Genomic DNA, 19,373 nt, shown 5'->3' on the forward strand with positions numbered 1-19,373 from the left:
CGGTGGCCTGCCAGCTGGAAGGTAAGTCGTTTTTACATTTTTTATTTTTAAGCCCCACCACCACCCCACTACTGGTTTGCCGGAGCAGGCACAAATGCCTAAATGTTCTTATGCCAATATACACTGGGGCTTATTTACAGGCGCTTTGCACCGCCTGTAAGTCACTTTTCCCATGTTAAAAGTGACGCACTGGCGGTGCAAAGGACTTGTTAATAAACCCCAGTGTTTTCACCTTTAGGCAAGGGGTCTACCTAGGTTTGAATTAATTATTTTCCTCTGGGGATAAATAACTTTTGTTATCATTCGGAATGGGCCTACTACTGCTGTTGGAAGTTAGAGTTTGACTAGGGGTTCTTAGAGAACTATGGTGCTTACGATTTTGCCATTTGTAGGTGAAATCGGCTTTACATCTGCATCTGGGCGTCTGCTAGGTTCGAGGGAAACATGAAGACAATTGTTGAGTTGTTGTGACATTCCCGATGATTGTTGTGGAAGACAGTGACATTTTATCTTTGATTTGTAACCGGGACGGCAGGAGAATTCGCCTTTCTCTTCTTCTTAAAAAGGTGTTAGAGTGACTTTAAAAATGTTCTTTAATGTTGTTTGCTTAGTTTCTAGTTTATGGATTATTGAACCAAATTAAACATTTTTTAATTATTTAACTGCCCATCACCCTTTCTAACGCTGTATTTTCGCTAATGAATTGTGTGCATTGACGCTATACAGCCTTTCTTGTGCCTCCCAAGTGCCGCAACTGCATCTATTTAACTTTCTCCTTGTGGGATTGACACCGTGCGCATGTTGCTAATGTCCAAATACCGTAGAATCATATCGTGTCGTGCAGTCTAATGTTCTGGTTAATGGGAATAGGCCCATCAAATCTATGGGAGCATCACGGCACAGAGTTAATAATGCTTTTAAGCCATATATCTTCATTTTGGCCTGCTTATTATTCCCACATTCGTGAAACTTGTTATGAACGATTTCACTGCACCTGCTGATTTCTTGGCGTAGTGTTAGAACCCTACTCACCCTTTACGCAGCACTGGCGAGCCTCAGGCCCCCCACAGTGGCCTTCCACGTACTTGCCATCACAGTAATTGCTGTTGTCCATGCAAGTTCCATTCTTGTCACTGCAGGGTGTGTCATCAATCTTGTATAAGTTGTGCGAATCCAGGCCTGCAAAACAGGTAGCTTATTCGTTAATATAATCAAATACCTTATTTTTAATAAAAAAACATTTTAATGTATGGTATATGTAGCCATGTTTCTTTTGAAGTTCAAAGACGTTTTTATTTATATTTTATATGAGCAAAAAAGTACAGCTGTAAATCATATAGAAAAAGTGGTCCATGGTGGGGTACCAGCAGGTCGTATGAATACAATATAATACATAAAGGTACATAAAGTTTTATATAGCGTCAGAGGGTCTGTTTACTATTAGAACATTGGAATGTTGGGCGCTCCATTGAAGACAATGGAGTGCTCCCTGCTTTTACGGCCGGTAAAGGCCCGCAAAGCAACATTCTAATGTTGTTTTCAAAGGCCTCTGGGAGCCCGAGGGAATTTAAACCCCTCGAACACCGAGAGGCCTTTAGTTAATTTGTTGGAACATAAGCCCACTAGTGGCAGAATGTTCTAATAGCCTTATAGCCCTTCATAGCAGGGCTATACCAGCTACTAAAGTCCCGCTTCCTTGTAAAAGTCACTCGCCTTCGGCTTGGGCCTTTAACGCTGCAGCAGGCCTTTAATAGCTGGTATAGCCCGCTACGATGGGCTATAAGGCTATATTATATTATATGTGGGGAAATGAAATAGAATTATCTGCTGTTTGTATGGAAGAGAGAGGAGTGGATTTGTGAAGGAGGTATGTGGGGTACCCTGATTGCTAATCTGATGAGTGAATGGTAGGTCAAAGAGATAGAGATGAAATGAAAAAGGGAGAGAGAGAAGGAGAAAGAGAAAGAGAAGACAGTTATGCTGGAACTATAATGTGGGGGTGTTATGGAAGGGAGTTGGAGGGGAGTTGTGTAGTGAGCAGAGGAGGGAGTGGAAGGGGACGGAGAGGGTTAGGTGAAGGGAAATAGAGGGAGATGGAAGAGGGAACTACTACATTAGTTTTGTTATTTTTTTTTTCCAGTCTCGGGACATTTCTTAAAATAAAGTTGTCCAGTTTGTGCCAGGTTTTCCCACTGTTCATTGATGGAGTTCTTATGTATGAGTTTAGGTAGTTAATAGCCCCTCTGTTGAATTGAACCCATTCCCACCAGGTGTGGGAGGAGAGTTTGGATGAGTTCTTCTACACGGAGAGCATGACTTTGAGACCGATTGAGACCAGAATGTCTAATAAAAGGCGGTCTTCTTTGTTCAATGTATATTTTATGTCTGGAGGGAGGATTCCTAGTGCGATGGAAGTTAGGTTAGGAGTCCAATTAATACGTAGGATTTGTGCAATGGTATTGCTAAGCCCACCCAGAATTTCTTAGCGTAAGTGCATTTTCACAGCTTCAGCAGTTATCAGAGGTTCAAAGTGTGAGTTTGCATAGCCTGGTAGGAGTCCAGTCCTGTACAATCTAGTATCTACATTGCGCAAGTGATGGCGTAAATTTGTTAGAGGTTATGTTCTCCCATATGGACGGCCAGTCTAGTATCTCCTCTTGAGTATCGTTTGAGTTGACAAGTGAGGAATTCCATTTATTTTGTATAGATTTGTTTAAAGTGGAATTTGTAGGGGAGAGGAGTGAGCATAATTTGGATGTTAAGTGTCCACCTTTGGCATATGACAGTATTGTATTAAGTAAGGAGGTGTTGGTGATAAGTGTCTGGCTTTGACTTTCCTAATCTGTAGGAAGGGGATAAAATCTAGGTAACTTAAGCTAACATTATTTTTGATTTGGGAGAATGGTATGGGCTTGGCACGAGTACCACGTTCTTCTACCAAGAGTATGCCTTTCTGTGCACATTGCTCTGGAAACACAATTTTTCCCTCTAGTTTCAGGTCTATATTAAACCATAGAGAAGCTAAGTGTGAATGACGCATTTTATTTAGAAGCTTTTTGTGGACTTTTGCAAGACCTGAACAGTGCTTTAGGATGTTTACAGAATGGTCCGTTTCTATTTTTTAATAGTCACTAGTTTTTTTAGTAGTCTTAGTTTCTTCATTACAATTCTAGGTTTTGTTGGCACACAGTGAGCATTGCATCTATTTTCATAAAAAGCTGTCTGAAAGGTAAACGGGGACATACTGATTAAAAAGTTGATAAATGGAGTAATCATCATTTTGATGGATTCTTTTCTTCCCCACCAAGGGATGAATCCGGAATACCACTTATCTATGTTGTCTTTAATTTTGTCTAGTATAATTTTTCCATTTACGTCAGTGGAGTCTTCCAGAATTTGAGTGAAAATGATTCCCAAATATTTTATCTTATCCAGTGCTTATTTGCGGCCGTAATTGCTGATAAGTGAGTGTAGAGTCGCCGCTCTAGTTGTTCACGCTACGTCATCACGTAGCGTGAACGGCAGCCATTTTGGATCGCACGGCCGAGCGCGATCAGTCGTGTGCCGGAGCAGTGCAGAGGCAGCACGCTTGGCGCTCTTGTGCAGATTATAATTTAAATAAATAAACCCCTTAAATACACGTGAAGGGTACTGTCATCATTACAGCAGCACCATCTTTACAGTGGCGACGAGGTGGGACAAGAAAAAAAATGGACCCCTTTACCCACAGCACAGGAAGAAGGCAGAGAGGCCTGCACCACAAGCTGTGCCACAGGAAGGGGTTGGAAAGCACAGAGAGCCTGGCAGAAGCAGCTGTACTCTGCAACCAACAAGAATAGCTCGAGGAGCCCAGGTACGAGGGGCACATCTCACCAACCAGGGCTGCAGGGAGGAAGGAGTGCCCCAGGAAGGAGAGACAGAGGGAGACCGACACCCTAGGCCTACCACGTGCCGGAAGGGCGAAAGAGGGGTTACACTCCGTGGGAAAACTCTGACCGGGCAGAAGCACTGGCAGAATCAGGGAGCAGAGATAGTGGAGACGAAGGAGGTCCCCACCTCCAGCCAGAAAAAGGAGAGGAGAGCAGTGCACCAACTGCCCCAAGAGCCAGAGTGTAACGCCAGGGAAGCACAAAACCATGTGCACGCAGTCATCCTCGGTGACGGCACCAGTACCATTCCTACAAAAACCGAGAGAGCCCCTAATGAAGTGGGAGGACTGGAGAGAGTACATCTAAAATTACATTGAAGTCCTGGAGGATGAAAATGAAGAGGTATTCACGAGCGTGAGGAAAAGGAGGATTTTACTACATAACCTAGGCCCGGAGGTTAAAGAACCTTGTGCCCAAACAGAGGCAAGCGGAAGATGACGATGTGTATGCCCATGCAATAGAAGAACTCAACGACCATTATCGACCGGCAGTTTGTGTGTCAAAAGACCGCTACAACTTTCAACAGAGGAAGCAGGAAAATGGCGAATCTATCGACGAGTATGTGGCAGCGTTGAAAAAGTTAGCGTCCACGTGTCAATATGGCGCTTTCCATGATGATTTAATCAAGGACCAAATAGTGATGCACACAACTATGAAATCAGTACAGGACAAACTATGGGCATGCGGCGACACCACGTTGAAAGAGGTGATTGCGATAGTGAAGAAGACGGAATTGGCGCAGAGATGTGCGGATGCGGCGAAAAGAGAAATGGCGGCGAAGCCCATGGTTAACAGGATAGAAGAGGAAGAGCCCAAAGGAGGGAACAAGTACATGGGTGCGACCTACAAAGGACCTAACAAGTGGCAAGGAAAGCCAGGAATGCCAGGGAAGCAGATGAAAGGAAGCAAGAATTTGTGTTACCGTTGCGGCAGATAGGCCCATGAGGCACATGACAAAAGATGCCCGGCCTTCCGGGCTAAATGCATGTTCTGCGGAGTGATGGGACATGATGAAAAGGTATGCTGGAGAAAAGCGGGCCGCAGCACAGTGAAATACGTTGACACAGACCAAGAAGACGGGGAAGGAAGATGCCAAGAGGAAGAGGACGAAGTGCTATGCATAGAGGAAAAAGTTCTGAGTGTGGGCACCAGGAGGTCAAACAAACCGGTGTTGGACATGCTCATAGGCGGTGTGATGATAAGCAATGTGGCGGACTCAGGCTCGCCATACACGTTGGTACAGAGAGCAGTATGGACGGAGAAATTCATGCCCCAATTGGGTCCGCAGTTGGAACCGCCAGACATCAGACCAGTCACGTACCTGGGGGACCGCATCCCCATAGTGGGATTTAGACCTTTGACATTTAAATTCAGAGGACGCAGTGCTGATTGCAAATTATATATAACGGAAAAAAGGCCTGTCAGTACTAGGCTGGATGGACCAAGGAGACCTGGGCATAAAGCTGGACCCTGGCGGAGCGGTACAGGTACTGATGACGGAACCAGAAAAATGGCCAGATATAGAAAAATGGAAGAGAGACTTCCCCAAGGCATTCGGCGGAAAGGTCGGGAAATTGGAAACATTTTCACACAAGATTGTCCTCAAGACGGATGCCACACCGGTATCACACAAAGTGAGGAACGTGGCAATAGCAGTGAGGGAAGCGGTGCAACAGGAACTGCGTGGATTGGAAAGGAATGGCATAATTGAGCCAATCACATGTGCGGAGTGGCTGGCGCCCCTGGTGGTGGTCATGAAACCCAATGGTAAGGTCCGGTTGTGTGTGGACCTGCGTGAACTGAACAAAAACATTGTGGTGGAGAAGTTCCTGTTGCCCCGCATCGAGGAAATGCTGGCGAAAACCAAAGGAAAGAAGTGGTACTCCACCATCGATTTGACGTCGGCGTACCATCAGGTAGCGTTGCACCCGGAGAGTAGGAAACTGATGTCGTTCATAACCCCCTTTGGGTGTTACCAGTTCTGCAGGATGCCTTTTGGCCTAGCATCAGCAGCGGCGGTCTTCCAGAAACTAATGCACCGCCTCTTTAAGGACATGGAAGGAATCCAATACTTCCAAGACGACATCTTGGTAATGGGAAGTGATCAAAGAGACCACAACACCAAGTTGTCCAAGGTACTAAAAGTACTGGAAGATAAAGGTCTGACTGCAGAATGGGAGAAGTGCCGCCTAGGAATGGCTTCTGTCACCTATCTGGGGCACGAAATCAGTGAACAAGGGATCACACCAAAAAAGGAGAACGTAAAAGCTATATTCGACCCTCCACCCCCTGCCAGCAAAGAAGATGTAAGATCCTTCTTAGGTATGGCCGAGTATTATAGCAAGTTTATACAACACTTCGCTACCAAGACCCACCACATGAGGCAGCTAACGAGAGAGAAAACGGCATTTGCATGGACGGAAGAGACTCAGAAGGAGTTTGACGGTGTCAAGTAAGATGTTGTCCAAGCCATACCCCTCCAAGGATACGATCCACAGGACCGAACGGTGGTAACAACTGATGCCAGTGACAAAGGACTGGGTGCAGTTCTGATGCAAGACAGAGGAGGCGGAACGATGGAAACGTTAAGCTGTGCATCCAGGGCCCTGACGGACACTGAGAGGAAGTTCAGTGTCATCGAAAAAGAGATGCTGGCAGTTGTATGGGCAATGGGCAGATTTTGTCAGTTCTTGTGGGGCACGAGATTCCAGCTCAGAACAGACCACAAACCACTAGTGAGAGTTCTCACGTCCAGTGGGCATGCGAGTGCCACCCCTAGAATAGCGAAAATGACTCTAAAACTGTTGGAGTATCGGTACGATGTGGAATGCATCCCGGGCAGCAGGAACAAGTTGGCAGATTACTTGAGCAGGGCGGCAGCTATGGACAGTGCGGATGAAGAAAAAGAAGAGGGGTACGAAATGGTGGCATTGATGGAAGACCCGGATAAGGTGATAAGCAACCAAGAATGGAAGGACGCGTACCAAGCTGACAGGAACATCCAAGAGGTGAAAAGACACATCATTGGAGGTTGGCCTGAAAAAAGGCATTTGAGTGGAGAAGTATTTTGAAGTAAGAGAGAAACTATCGCTGGGCTACAAAGGAGTGTTCGTGTACAGAGGGGACAAAGTGGTACCCCCAGAAGGGCTAATCCTGAGGCTTCTAGCAATATTGCACGAGGGTCATCTTGGAATTGGGAAAACCAAACTGAGGGCCAAACAAGGATACTGGTGGCCAGGCATGAACATTCAAACGGAATGACACGTAAGGGAGTGTAACCAATGTCAACGAGCAGACAAGACTATGACACCATTGAGGCCGGCCCTAGGAAAATTCGACACCCGAAGAATCCTTGGGAAGAGCTCTCCATTGATGTATTGGGACCAATTCTGGATGAACAAGGGACTCCAAAATATCTGTGCGTCCTGGTAGACAGATACTCAAAATGGCCAGAAGTGCACATCAAAGAGGAGATGGACACGGACACCATACTAAAGTTCCTGATGGCTACCTTTCTAAGGGAAGGCATTCCCAAATCCATATTGAGCGACAATGGTCCCCCATTTACCTCAAACAAATGGCTCAAATACATGGAAAGGAACGGAGTCATCTCCAAACACACGTCCATATATCACCCCGCAGGGAATGGACAAGTAGAACGATTCAACAGGGTCTTAATGGGATCCGTACAGGCAGCCATCATGATGGGAAAGGACTGGGAAAAGGAAATCTTACACATGATTTGGCGTATCGCATCACCCCCACCGGTACGGGGTACAGCCCTTTCCAGATCCTTAGAGATAGAGACCCGTTCACCAAAGACAATTTGGCATGGAAAGAGAAGACGGTAACCAGCAAATGGTCTCCTGCGATAGTATGAGCAAATTTGGAAAAAGCTCAAACTATATACTCTGAACACTACAACAAGAGAAGGAATGTAAGGGACACGCAATTGGAAGAAGGAGAATGGGTGAGAGTCAAGTTGGTGGTACTACAGAGAAAGGGGGACAGTAAATACAGCCGACCGCTCCAAGTCAAAGAAGTTTTTGACTGAGCAGCACGATTGAGTGATGGAAATGTGTGGTCCCAGGATCGTATGGCTCGATGCAATAAGATAGTACAATGGGGTCCGGAAGATTGAGAAACAGGAGTGATGGATCAGAGTTGCATCAGAGGACGAGATAGGCAACCAGGAAGAAGGCATGGATGGTGTGGAACCAGAGTTGGAGCAAGGAGGCAGAGAAGCCCCCCGGGCTGAGACTATAAGGAGAGAACGGAGAGAGTCAGCGGACAGAGAGAGATCGTATGTCAAAGAAGGCAAAGTGGAGGAGTCCGTGACTCCAGGAGGAAAGGAGGCGACGTCCACCCCGGTAAGATGCACGAGAGGTGGGTGATTGGTGATGAGACCCTCCAGGTTTCGGGACTATGACATGGGGGATGGACATTGACACCCCTAAGACTGTGTTACACTGATTGGACAAAAAGGGGGAGATATGTAGAGTCGCCGCTCTAGTTGTTCACGCTACGTCATCACGTAGCGTGAACGGCAGCCATTTTGGATCACGCGGCTGAGCGCGATCAGTCGGGTGCCGGAGCAGTGCAGAGACAGCACGCTCAGCGCTCTTGTGCAGATTATAATTTAAATAAATAAACCCCTTAAATACACGTGAAGGGTACTGTCATCATTACAGCAGCACCATCTTTACAGTGAGCTGTTACAATGCGCATTAAGAGGTAGAAGTTCTGTTTTGTCTGTGTTGAAACAGTATTCTGATACATTCGAATATTCGTTGATAGTGGAAATGATGTGAGGGAAAGCTGGTTCTGCTTGCGTTGTGAAGAGGAGTATGTCATCCATATAGGCATCCAGTTTCTGCGGTCCTGCAGAGAAGAGAATGCCAGTGATAAGGGGATTTTCTCTAATTAGAGTGAGCAGAGGTTCTAGCATTAGTAAGAATAGCAGTGGAGAAAGAAGACATCCTTGCCTGGCACCTTGTTGGAGGTTAACGGAGTTGGATAAGGCGCAATTGATGTTTAATCTAGCTCTGGGTTCTTTATATAAAGCGAGAATCATCCTAGATAAGGAGGGGCCTAGGTTGAAAGAGGTAAGAGTGGCGCGGAGGAATGCCCAAAAAACGTATTGAAGGCCTTCTCCATATCCAATGCTATCGTGTAAACAGGGTGGTTGAGATGGTGGGCTTTTTCAATAGTGTGACTGAATAGTATGGTGTTATCTGCGCTGAAGCTTCCTTTAATGAATCTGGATTGTGAAGAATGTATTATTTTTTGGGGGATAGGATCCAGCCTGAGAGCCAGGATTTTTATATACATTGTGCAATCAATATTTATTTGGGTGATGGGGCAGTCTTTTTTTGGGGTTGGAGGAGTCTCCTTTCCTCCACGGTGTCCATAGAGTAGGAACCTCCATGGCACTGCTGGCGCAGAGGAAACTTTTAATATGCTTGTCTGGACCGCAGCGGCCCTGCCAAGCATATTGCTGCCTCCTATCCACCACAACACCATCAGGGAACTGTGGTTCTCTGGCGGCTGAGGCAGAACAATGCTGATCAGACTGCCCAAAATGTAATAGGGAGGTAGGGAGACTGCCACTGACATTCCCCCAGAAGTCTGGCAGTCCGTGGACCGCCAGATCGTAATGTAGCCCTTTGTATCAAAACCCATATTAAGACCAATGCGAGTTACCACTAAGGACTAAGAACAAACATAACTGCGAGCTGTGAGTTGTCCAAGTGTCACCAACGTGTAAGTTAGAAGAATAAACTAATTCTGAACAAAAAGAACAGTTTGCATCAAAAACCAGTAATAGGAGCAAAGTGAGGTATGGGCTGGGGTGCAAGAGCTAAGGTTATAAAAAATAAAATGTAAATTGATACTTGTATAGCGCACTACTCACCCGCAAGGGTCTCAAGGCGCTTGTACGAATACCGCTGTGGAACCCATCCTTGCTTTCCCTGTGAGGCGTCCACTCCTGGGCACCCCCAAGGTGGAAGCCAGGCATCCTTAGCGTAGTGGGGGCCGTTGTGGAGATTAAGCAAGCTATTGCCCAGAGATGCAGAGTGGGACTCCATGATTGGAATAGGCACTGAGGCGAGAATTATCAGGTCCTTGGAATTTTTGAGCCCAAGACCCACCGCGGCGGCAAATTGAACCCTGGTCCCGGGCTAGACCTCTGCATCAGGGTCTGCCGCTCTAACCATTGAGCCACACTTCTACACTCAAAAGTTAACTGTTTAGGATTATTAGTGGTTAGTAGGTTGGTGGTTAGTGATCGGTAGTAGCAGATTCTCTTGTGTTTAGTGTATCATGCATGGATGCAGGTGTACATCCTAGTATTGGAGTTTCGGATGTTGGTAGTAAGCAACAAATTTGTGTATCCAGGTCAATCCTTTGAACCACAGGGATTAACCCTTCTTATGGTCATGACAAAGCGGTTCTGCCATGTGCCATGGTGGGTGTGTGCTCATGACAGACCAGCTCCATCATGGCACCCACCCATAGGGGAAGCACTGGCGCTCCCCCCATGGGTAGCCCACAACTTCCCACAAACAGGGATATCAGCAGAAGAGTTTCTGCTACCACCCGACCCCCCATGAGAATCCCATGAAGTCAGTGTGCACAGCACGCGCCAACGTCATCAGGAAACCCAGAATGTACTGGAAGTCATTTGCTTCTAGGCGTCCAAAGGAGTAAGGTAGGTGTCCTTGCTTCTGGGGGGGTTTCCTTCATGCACAGAGGCATCGGGGAGAGGGAAGAGTTTTTCCTCTCCCCTGATGTCTCTTTGCAGGGCATTTCTGCTTCACTATTACGCACAGCGTCGCGGTCGTGAAGCAGAAATACCCCCACTAGGCACCAGGGATGTATTTATTTTAAAAGGAAGCAACTCCTTGGGCAAGGGTTGCTGCCAAAGGGGTTCATATTTTGTGGATATTTTCTCTGCCCACTCTGGCTTTTTTTTCGGCCTTTCTGCCCCCTAGGCACCAGGGATCTATTTTGTTTGCAAGGGGCCAAATTTCTGTCTGCTGTATTCTGCCCCACCTGTGGACAGATCGGCCCGGCTAAAACCCCACCAGATCCCTTGGGCAAGATCAATCCCGTTTGTCTTGGCCCTATATGAAGGGCCTTCTGGCCGATTGACTATTTGGGTAGTTATATAGCGTGTTATAATGTTAGTTGTTTTATTTTTTGTGAATTGCAATTGTAACGTTTTATTTCTCCTTTTTATTCTAGTTCAAGACTTTTGCTCTTTAGATTGATGGTCCAGGTTGCGTTTTCATTACTGGTGGTTCTGCAGTTTGTGTAGTTGCATGTGTTTGGTAATAGAATTATTTTTTGTACTATTTACTCTAAATGAGTTTCATTTCCCTGCACGAATGTGTTTTTTGCAAATGGCTCAATAATAGCAGTATGTTTGGCTTCTGTTTTTTTAGTGTAAAAATCTTTTTGCATTTGTGCTCGATGTGTATTTTATTGTCTTATGAGTACTTGGTTTTGTTCTTTATCTTTAGTGGGATATTGTTGCTTTTTGCTGTGTCTCCGCAGGGTAGGTGCTGGTGAGTGTAGCTATCTTTGGCAAGTGAGACATATTGTTTTTGAGTATATAGATCTTTGTGATAAAGCCACACTTTGTTTATTACTTATTTTGTATTGTATTGGTTGCTGTTGACTTGTTTGTGAAGTCTCCTTTCTTTGTAAGGATTACGGCTAGCCGCAGGATTACTGCTCAGCAGGTTGATGATATGATGTTTGAGTCTTTCTTTGACCATGGTTCAGAGGCTGAGTCTGCATCTGAGGCAGCGGAGGCAGTGGAAGATACTGGCAGTGAGTTGTCTGTCCACAAGGAATCATCAGATGATGAAGCCACTCTTAGTGAAGATGAAGTGCCTGTCTTAGTGGAGGACATTGATGTGATGATAGTGCAGCAAGAGGCATCTGTGTTGCAGTCTGGGGCTGCAAGGCCTCCCACTGGAAGTGCTGACCTCTGGGTTGCCCCAGGCATGGTGCAGCCGACATTGCTAGACTTTACTGGTGTTCCAGGGAGTAGAGTGGATACTGAAAACCTTTTGCCTATGCCTTTTATTCAGTTGTTCATGGACAATGTATTTTTGGCAGAGATTGTTGAGCAGACTAATTTGTATGCTGAACAGTATTTGAGGGACAACAGTGCCAGCCTTAGGCCCCACTCTAGAGCTACCCGGTGGACTCCCACTAATCTGGGAGAGATGAAGAAGTTCTTGGTTTAACTCTATTGATGGACTTGCTAAGGAAGCCATTGATGTCTTCATATTGGTCTACTAGTCCCTTGATGGCAACGGCTGTATATGCAGCAGTCATGAATCGTGATTGGTATTTGCTTTTGCTTCGGATGCAGCATTCTGTTGATAATGGTTTAGCGTTGCCACAAGATCACCCTGATTGTGACTGTCTTTTTAACATTCTTTAACATTCGGCCTTCCATTGATCACTTTGTAGATCGATTTTGTGAGATCTGTGCTCCAGGGAAAGACATAGCCGTGGATGAGTCTTTGGTCTTGTTCAATGGCCCCTTGGTTTTTAGGCAATACATATTCCTAGAGTGCACTCTATGGAATTAAGATGTCTATGCTGTGTGACAGTAGGACTGGATAAGTCTCTAATTTCAGGGTGTACACCGGTAGGAATTCGAAGACCATGGTACCCCCCAAGTGGTGCCCCCCCAGTCCTGGACCCTTGTTCTGGCCTTGTGTGCAAAACCAACACAGTGTGATGCATTTTCTTGCAGCTCCTATCCAGAGCTGCAAGGAGCATCCCCAATACAGGAACTCACATCATAGCCTGCAGCTGCCTCGGATCTGTCAGTGCCTGGCACGTACTCAACACAGGCCTTTGTAACCCAAGTCCCTCGTCAACAGCATCCTCGACGACCATTCAGGACTGTTCAGCGCATCCCTCAGCTTTTTCTTAACCACTGATGTGCAATGCATCCTCGACGTAGGACTTCGCATTGAAAGCCCCTTACTGATGGCATCCTCAACGAAAATGCAGGACTCCACATTGCAGCCCTGCACCTACCTCAGAATTGCCACTGTGTGACGCTTCCTCAATGCAATATATCATAACGCTCTGCACATTAAGGTACTTTGTTTAGCTGGCCCAACTTGGTCTCTGTATCTGGCTCACACTCCATCACAGTGGGCCTGTGTGTGTGTGTGGCTTTGTCTCGGTCCGCTGCAACAAGATATCCCAAATAGCGCTTTTTGCTTCTTGGCGCTATTTTTTACTATAAAATTCAACATCTCTGGTTCTACTTATTGGATTTTTGTTGCTTTAGTCTTGTTTTATTTATTAAATTAAGTTATATCTTTCTAACATGGTGAGAAATCATTTAATTTTGTGTGTTGTTTTCACTGTTTTACTGTTTTAGGTCTTTGGAACTTAGTCGCAGTCTGCCGTGACCCGATAACCGCGGTTAGCTCATTGTGATTTTAGGCACTATTTCCATTTAAATCTTTAAATCTGCCTATCTCTGGTTGTACTGAATGGGTTTTTGTTGTTTTCATCTCAAATAATTGTTTTCATGTAATTCTATTTTTCTAATTTGGTGTTCAATTTTTCTTGCATTGTGTTTTCACTATAATTACTGTTTGAACTTCTGCCTAAATATTTTAAACATTGCTTGACTGCTTGTGCCAAGCTACCAGAGGGTAAAGCACAGGTTAATTTTGTGTTTGCTTGTGACCTTATCTTGATTGAAATTTCGGTTGCTACTTGAGTAGGATATCACTCACCTTAACCAGTAACCCAATTGGCAACAAAGGCACTGAGGCCCAGCACAAAATATGCATTGAATCAGAGCAAGTGATGAACAGGCACATTTTAAAATATTTGTGTGGCTCACATTGAAGCAGAATGTGCGGATATATACGCAGATTGTGGTCTCACTGCTACCAGGTAGAGAGGAAGGCATAGCCAGTAAATTTCAGGAGTCAATGACTGGATGGCTAGGAACTGTTTAAAGCTAAACTCCGCTAAAACTGAAGTTCTACTTTTCGGCTCCAGTGACAACTTTTGGAGCCCAGACTGGTGGCCGGAGGGGTTGGGTGTTCCCCCCGTTCCAGTTACCAAGGTCAAGAACCTGGGGGTTCTGATTGATGATAAACTTACCTTTAGGCCCCAAGTTAATGCAATGTCGCCAGCCATTCATTTTACACTGAAAATAATCTGGAAGATCCTTCCTTTTTTACCCGACGTGTGCAGGAAAACAGTGGTGACGGCCTTGGTCTTGTCTCGCCTCGATTACTGCAATAGCCTTTTGCTCAATGCCCAACAGGGGCCCCTTAACAAACAGGCCTTGCAAAACGCAGCAGCTCGTCTTATCACAGGCGTACCAAAGTTTGCATTCATCTCCCAGGAATTGGTGAAGCTGCACTGGCTCCCAGTGCGGAAACAGATCTCCTTTAAAGCCTTGTGCATAGTTTTCAAGGCCCTTCGAGGGCTTGGCCCTGCGTTTCTAACACAGTACTTTCAATGGTATCGGCCGGGTAGACATCTCAGGTCAGCCAATCTGGGGCTGATCGCTACCCCTCGGATAAGGAAAGCTCGATGGGGTGGCAGAAGCTTTGTCTTGGGGGCTGCGAGGGCTTGGAATGCCTTGCCTTTGGCTCTTAGACAGATCACAGATTTAATTACCTTCCGGAAAAATTTGAAAACATGGCTTTTCGTGCAGTAAGTTTAGGCCAGGCTAGGGGAGCTTTCATTCAGCGCCAGGACACCGTTTGGTAACAGAGCGCTCTATAAATGTTATAAATAAATAAAATAAATAAACCAACGTTCGAAGAACATACAACAACTATTGAAAGCACCTAAAAAGAATACCACCATCTATAAAGGCACATTGCCATGCCACAACTGCGGACATTGCAATAGCATAATTAAAGGGAATACTCTCCCTCACCCCACTCAAGGTATGCCTAAAAAAACTAAAGGTAAATGCCACATGTGACTCAACCAACGTCATATACTTACTAAAGTGCCCTTGTGGCCTCCTATACGTGGGGAAAACAGAACGTAAAATTAAAACCAGTTTGCCTGAACACCGCAGCAACATTCACACTTGGAATCTAAAATCCAGTGTATCTGCACACAATATTGCCAACTCGCACAATGCCAGCTAATACGCTTTCTAATTTTGGAAGTAATTGAAAAATCTACTAGTCGGGACAATAACAAACATTTGTTGCAACGAGAACTATACTGGATGCATAGACTTAGAGCCTTACAACCTAAAGGACTTAATGAAAGATTGGAATACAGTTGTTTTCTATAACCTTACTTTCACTGACTGCATCCTCTGCTTTTATTTCTCTGTCTACTTCATTTCTCTGCCTACTTTATTCATATACCACCTGTTATGCATTTTGAGCTATTTCACGGTACATTATACTATTTTTAGACTAACTTTGTTTCTTTTCTTAACATCTGTGCCACACTTATGCTGTTCCCTTTTATTCCTTATCGTATTATCTTTATGTTGTTAGTTTTTATGGGGTTCACCATTTCGGGACCCATTTTCACACCATTGGATCTTTGGTCACATTCCGTGGCCCTGATCACGGTTTCTCACTTGTTCCTTTAAGAATTCCGCCCTCTTCACTTCATGCTCACCTTTTATCTCAATTTTTATTTACTTTTCAACAAACTTTATCGATCAACCTTTTTTGTTCATTCATGTGTGTTGCACTTTGAATAATGCCACTGCATATTTTTCATTCATCAATACTATGTTGTATCTATGTTTGCCAATCTCCATTTGTATTTATTTTTGTCGGTGCTAATTGATTAACCACGATTCCGTTCTCACTTTGAACACATTTAGGAGACTTGCATATCGCATCGCGCGATTTATTTATACTGTTCCATTGTTGGTTTTTTGACATCCACTGCCTCTCCAGACAAGTTGTATTATTTATTTACACTCGCTATGAGCTCCGCCATTTTTTAGTGCACATTATACTTCTCGCGCACAATTGGTATTTTTACACACTAGTCCTATTTCTACTTCTACGCGCTTCGCTCGCCGACTTAATCGGCGTCTTCCGGGTACACGGAAGACCACACCAGGATCTATCGCCACACAATTGCTGACTACGTTAGTAGAGCCGGTAAGCAATTCGCGTTGCCTACACTACTTTCCCACTTTCATATTACTTGCGGTGAAGGTCTTATTACCTCGTTTCAGCACACCGTATCACTGGGTGAACATGTCGGGTTTAAAAATACCTTGAGCACTTTTGAAAACTCCGCGCTTAGATCATCTATAACACTCTGCACTCTTTCCCACTATGTTAAAAGTGCACATTTATCGACGTAGTACTGAACTCCACTAATCTTTAGGACGTTCATCATTATGTTTATCGGCTTGAACACGTCGTGTGTTCTATATCTTCAGCACCAGTACTTTTTCCTTTTTAACAGCACCCCAATTATTTCTGACACACTGAGATTATCGTTACTCACTTTACACTACTAGTAACTGGCCTCTAGATCAGCGACCACATGTCTTACACCCACTTTTGTCCACAGATTCCCCCTGAAGAAGTGCTATGCACAAAATGCATAGGGGATTGTGCCTACTTTAAAAAAATGATTTCAAATAATTAGAAAGAAGATGATGATGACATACGGAATCCTTTGAAAAATAAAATAGAAGATTACTTTCTATAATTCACAAATCTACTTGGGTTTTAATACATTTATTACGTGCTTTTGTCGCTTCTGGAGTGCACCAGGCTATACCTTACACGAAGTAAGGTTTCCTCTTGTCTAGTATCATTTGACACCTCATGGACCAGGAGGTGAGCACCTGGAGCACCCAAAATATTGAATAATGATTGATTACTTTAATGACTTTTTAACGACCAGTGAGTGCAGCGGTTCCCAACCACATATATCAAATTCAAAAGGTCTGCAATGGCCGTTAGCCTTTTGATTTTTGTTTTGTGAGTGCTTGTTTTGTTTTGTCATCTTTTTGCAAAATATTATTGTTGGAGAAGCCTGGCTGATTCTTTTTCTTGACCTCAAGCCATGTTGCCTAGCTGCTCATGCTGCAATGCAACTTGTCTAAAAGACATTGAGAAAGCCAATTGATCTCACATAGGGGAGACCTAGTGCCATTGCCAGAGCTTGTTCCAATGTACCATCCATAAACGTATGGGGGCTAAGTTTATTTTATTTAATAAATACGTTAAGCCCAGTTCCTCATGACAAATTAACAATGATAAATAAAGCTGTGAAGGTGTTGTGGCTATCCCAAAAGGCATTTGAAATTGTGTTTTCTTAGATCTGAAGAGAAGTGGCAGTACAATATTCTCAAATTCCTGCAACACAGATGGTAAAGATACAATTGCCATTGCACACTGTCAGCACATATTTGATTGTTATTTACTTTAACTGGAACCTAATATATTACAGCCTCCCAATCTTAAGAATATGGGATCAAGATTTGGTATTATCAAAAGAGAGTCCCAAATAAAATGAACCCTTTGCGTGCACGTGTTGGCCAACAGCCTTCGCAAGCACTTCCTCGGTAGTGCAGCGCACATCTGTTGGCCAACGCGGCCCCGCCCACTTATTAGAACTCCAGAACCGCACCGGAATTTGCGCCGCGGTTAAGGAGTTAAGCATTAACAAAGCCAACAGGTCTTGCGTTGTCCACCAGCCTTTGGACTTTGGCAATTCTTGTTTTGTCTGTCATTGTGTGTGTGAACCCTTATTGGTGGGCAGGCAGCCAGGCCATCATCAATCTAAAAACAAAATCATAGACTAAAGCTAAAAATATTTTTGAGGTTTCAAAAAACACACATTACCATACTAGTCCCTGAAGCTGGAGTGGACTATTTTGTGTGTTGATGTGCTCCTTGTGAAGGAGTAGCATGCTGTAACTCAAAGTAAAATTACCCAGTGGCTGAAGTGTGCTAACTCACTGCCCTAAGATGCATGCTGCAGTGGCTTGTAGAAATATGTGAATGATACGACAACAGATTAATGAATTAAGTCTGGATGAAAATCCCTGTAAGAAATTGTGTCATACACAAGTGTAGTAAAATCAAAAGGTCTTGGCTAACACCAGACCAAAAAAAGCCAATCGGTCTGGCTCTGGTTGCCAGCCTCTTAGTGTTGCTAAGGCTATTTGTCAATATTTTTCCAAAATCTTCTTAAAATTCGACATAGAGTCTTGCTAAGACAGAAAGAGTGGCTTGCAAAGACAGAGAGGCTTCCAAAGATAAATGAGAAAGAGGCTTGCAAAGACAGGTAGATAGAGAGGGTGTTATAGATAGATACTGCTGCAAAGATAGAGTTGCAAAGATAGATAGATAGATTTGCAAAGATAGACAGATTGAGTTGCAAAGATCGATATCCAAAGAGATAGATAGATGATAGGTAGATAGATGATACATAGACGATAGATGATCAATAAATATATAATAATTAGAGAATGTTCAATAGATGGAGAGGGTTCCATAGATAGATAGATAGATAGATAGATAGATAGATAGATAGATAGATAGATAGATAGATAGATAGATAACAGAAAATTCAAGTAAACGGCTGAACTAAAATTAGAAATGTAATAGTTAAATGTCTTTATAATCAGGTAAGGTAAAGTAATACTTTATTGTACAGTTAATTAAAACCATTACACACCATCATCAATAAAAACGGTTTTGTGTATCTATAGCAGCCATGAAAAATTGCATTAATACTCTAATGAAATGTAACAAAAATTGCGATTAAAAGATGCTGAAGCTAAAACTATTGAAAAACAGGCAGGATGTATGGTTGGCCCAAAGCTGAGTCACTTCTATCATACCATTAAAGGGCTTTGCATGGTTGGGCTGACCTACTTTCCCCTTCACAATACATTTAACTTTTTCAGTCTGTAATCTGCCTGGGTAACAAGAAGTTATCCTCCCCTTAAACTTATTCTCTTTTAGCGATTAAGCCCAATGGGCTCCTGAATGGCAGCTGGGCCCTCGTTATCATCCGATTGATTTGGCTCTGAGGAGGCGAGTGTTGCACTGGGTTCGTCACTGTCCTTCAAGATTATTTGCTAATATGAGTGCCGTCCCTTCTTCATGCAGGTTGCGGTGCTGTATTCTGCTCTACAGCCAGACCAGTTTTACTTTTTCTGTTTAGTCTTTCTTTTTGTTAAGACGGGCATCTGGGGCTTGGAGGTATTGTACCAGTCGGCAGCTCAATTGGACTTCGTCACCTGAGAAGCATTCCAGGACCGCTTGCCTGCATGACGTTATTCGTTTTTCATTGAATAATGGTCGCAGAAGGTTCTGGCGATCTTGTAGCAGATCCTTGCAGATTGTAATAATGTGTAAGATGTTTCCTTCGCCGTTGCCACAAAGGCGGAACTTTGCTGGCATTGAGGGACGCGGC

The 19,373-nt window shown here is 44.3% G+C and overlaps 1 protein-coding gene across 1 annotated transcript in view; it reads right to left on the reverse strand.

The window, feature by feature from the left end:
- Positions 1–19,373, reverse strand: part of LOC147676774 (uncharacterized) — a 347,621-nt gene that overhangs the window by 126,607 nt on the left and 201,641 nt on the right. The window contains exon 3 of the mRNA XM_086945207.1: positions 1,033–1,179. Within this exon, the coding sequence (XP_086801333.1) occupies positions 1,033–1,179 (147 nt within the window). The remainder of the gene's footprint in view (positions 1–1,032; positions 1,180–19,373) is intronic.

This window comes from Lissotriton vulgaris, chromosome 12 (genome assembly GCF_964263255.1).
Source record: "Lissotriton vulgaris chromosome 12, aLisVul1.2, whole genome shotgun sequence".
NCBI classification, from domain to species: domain Eukaryota; kingdom Metazoa; phylum Chordata; class Amphibia; order Caudata; family Salamandridae; genus Lissotriton; species Lissotriton vulgaris.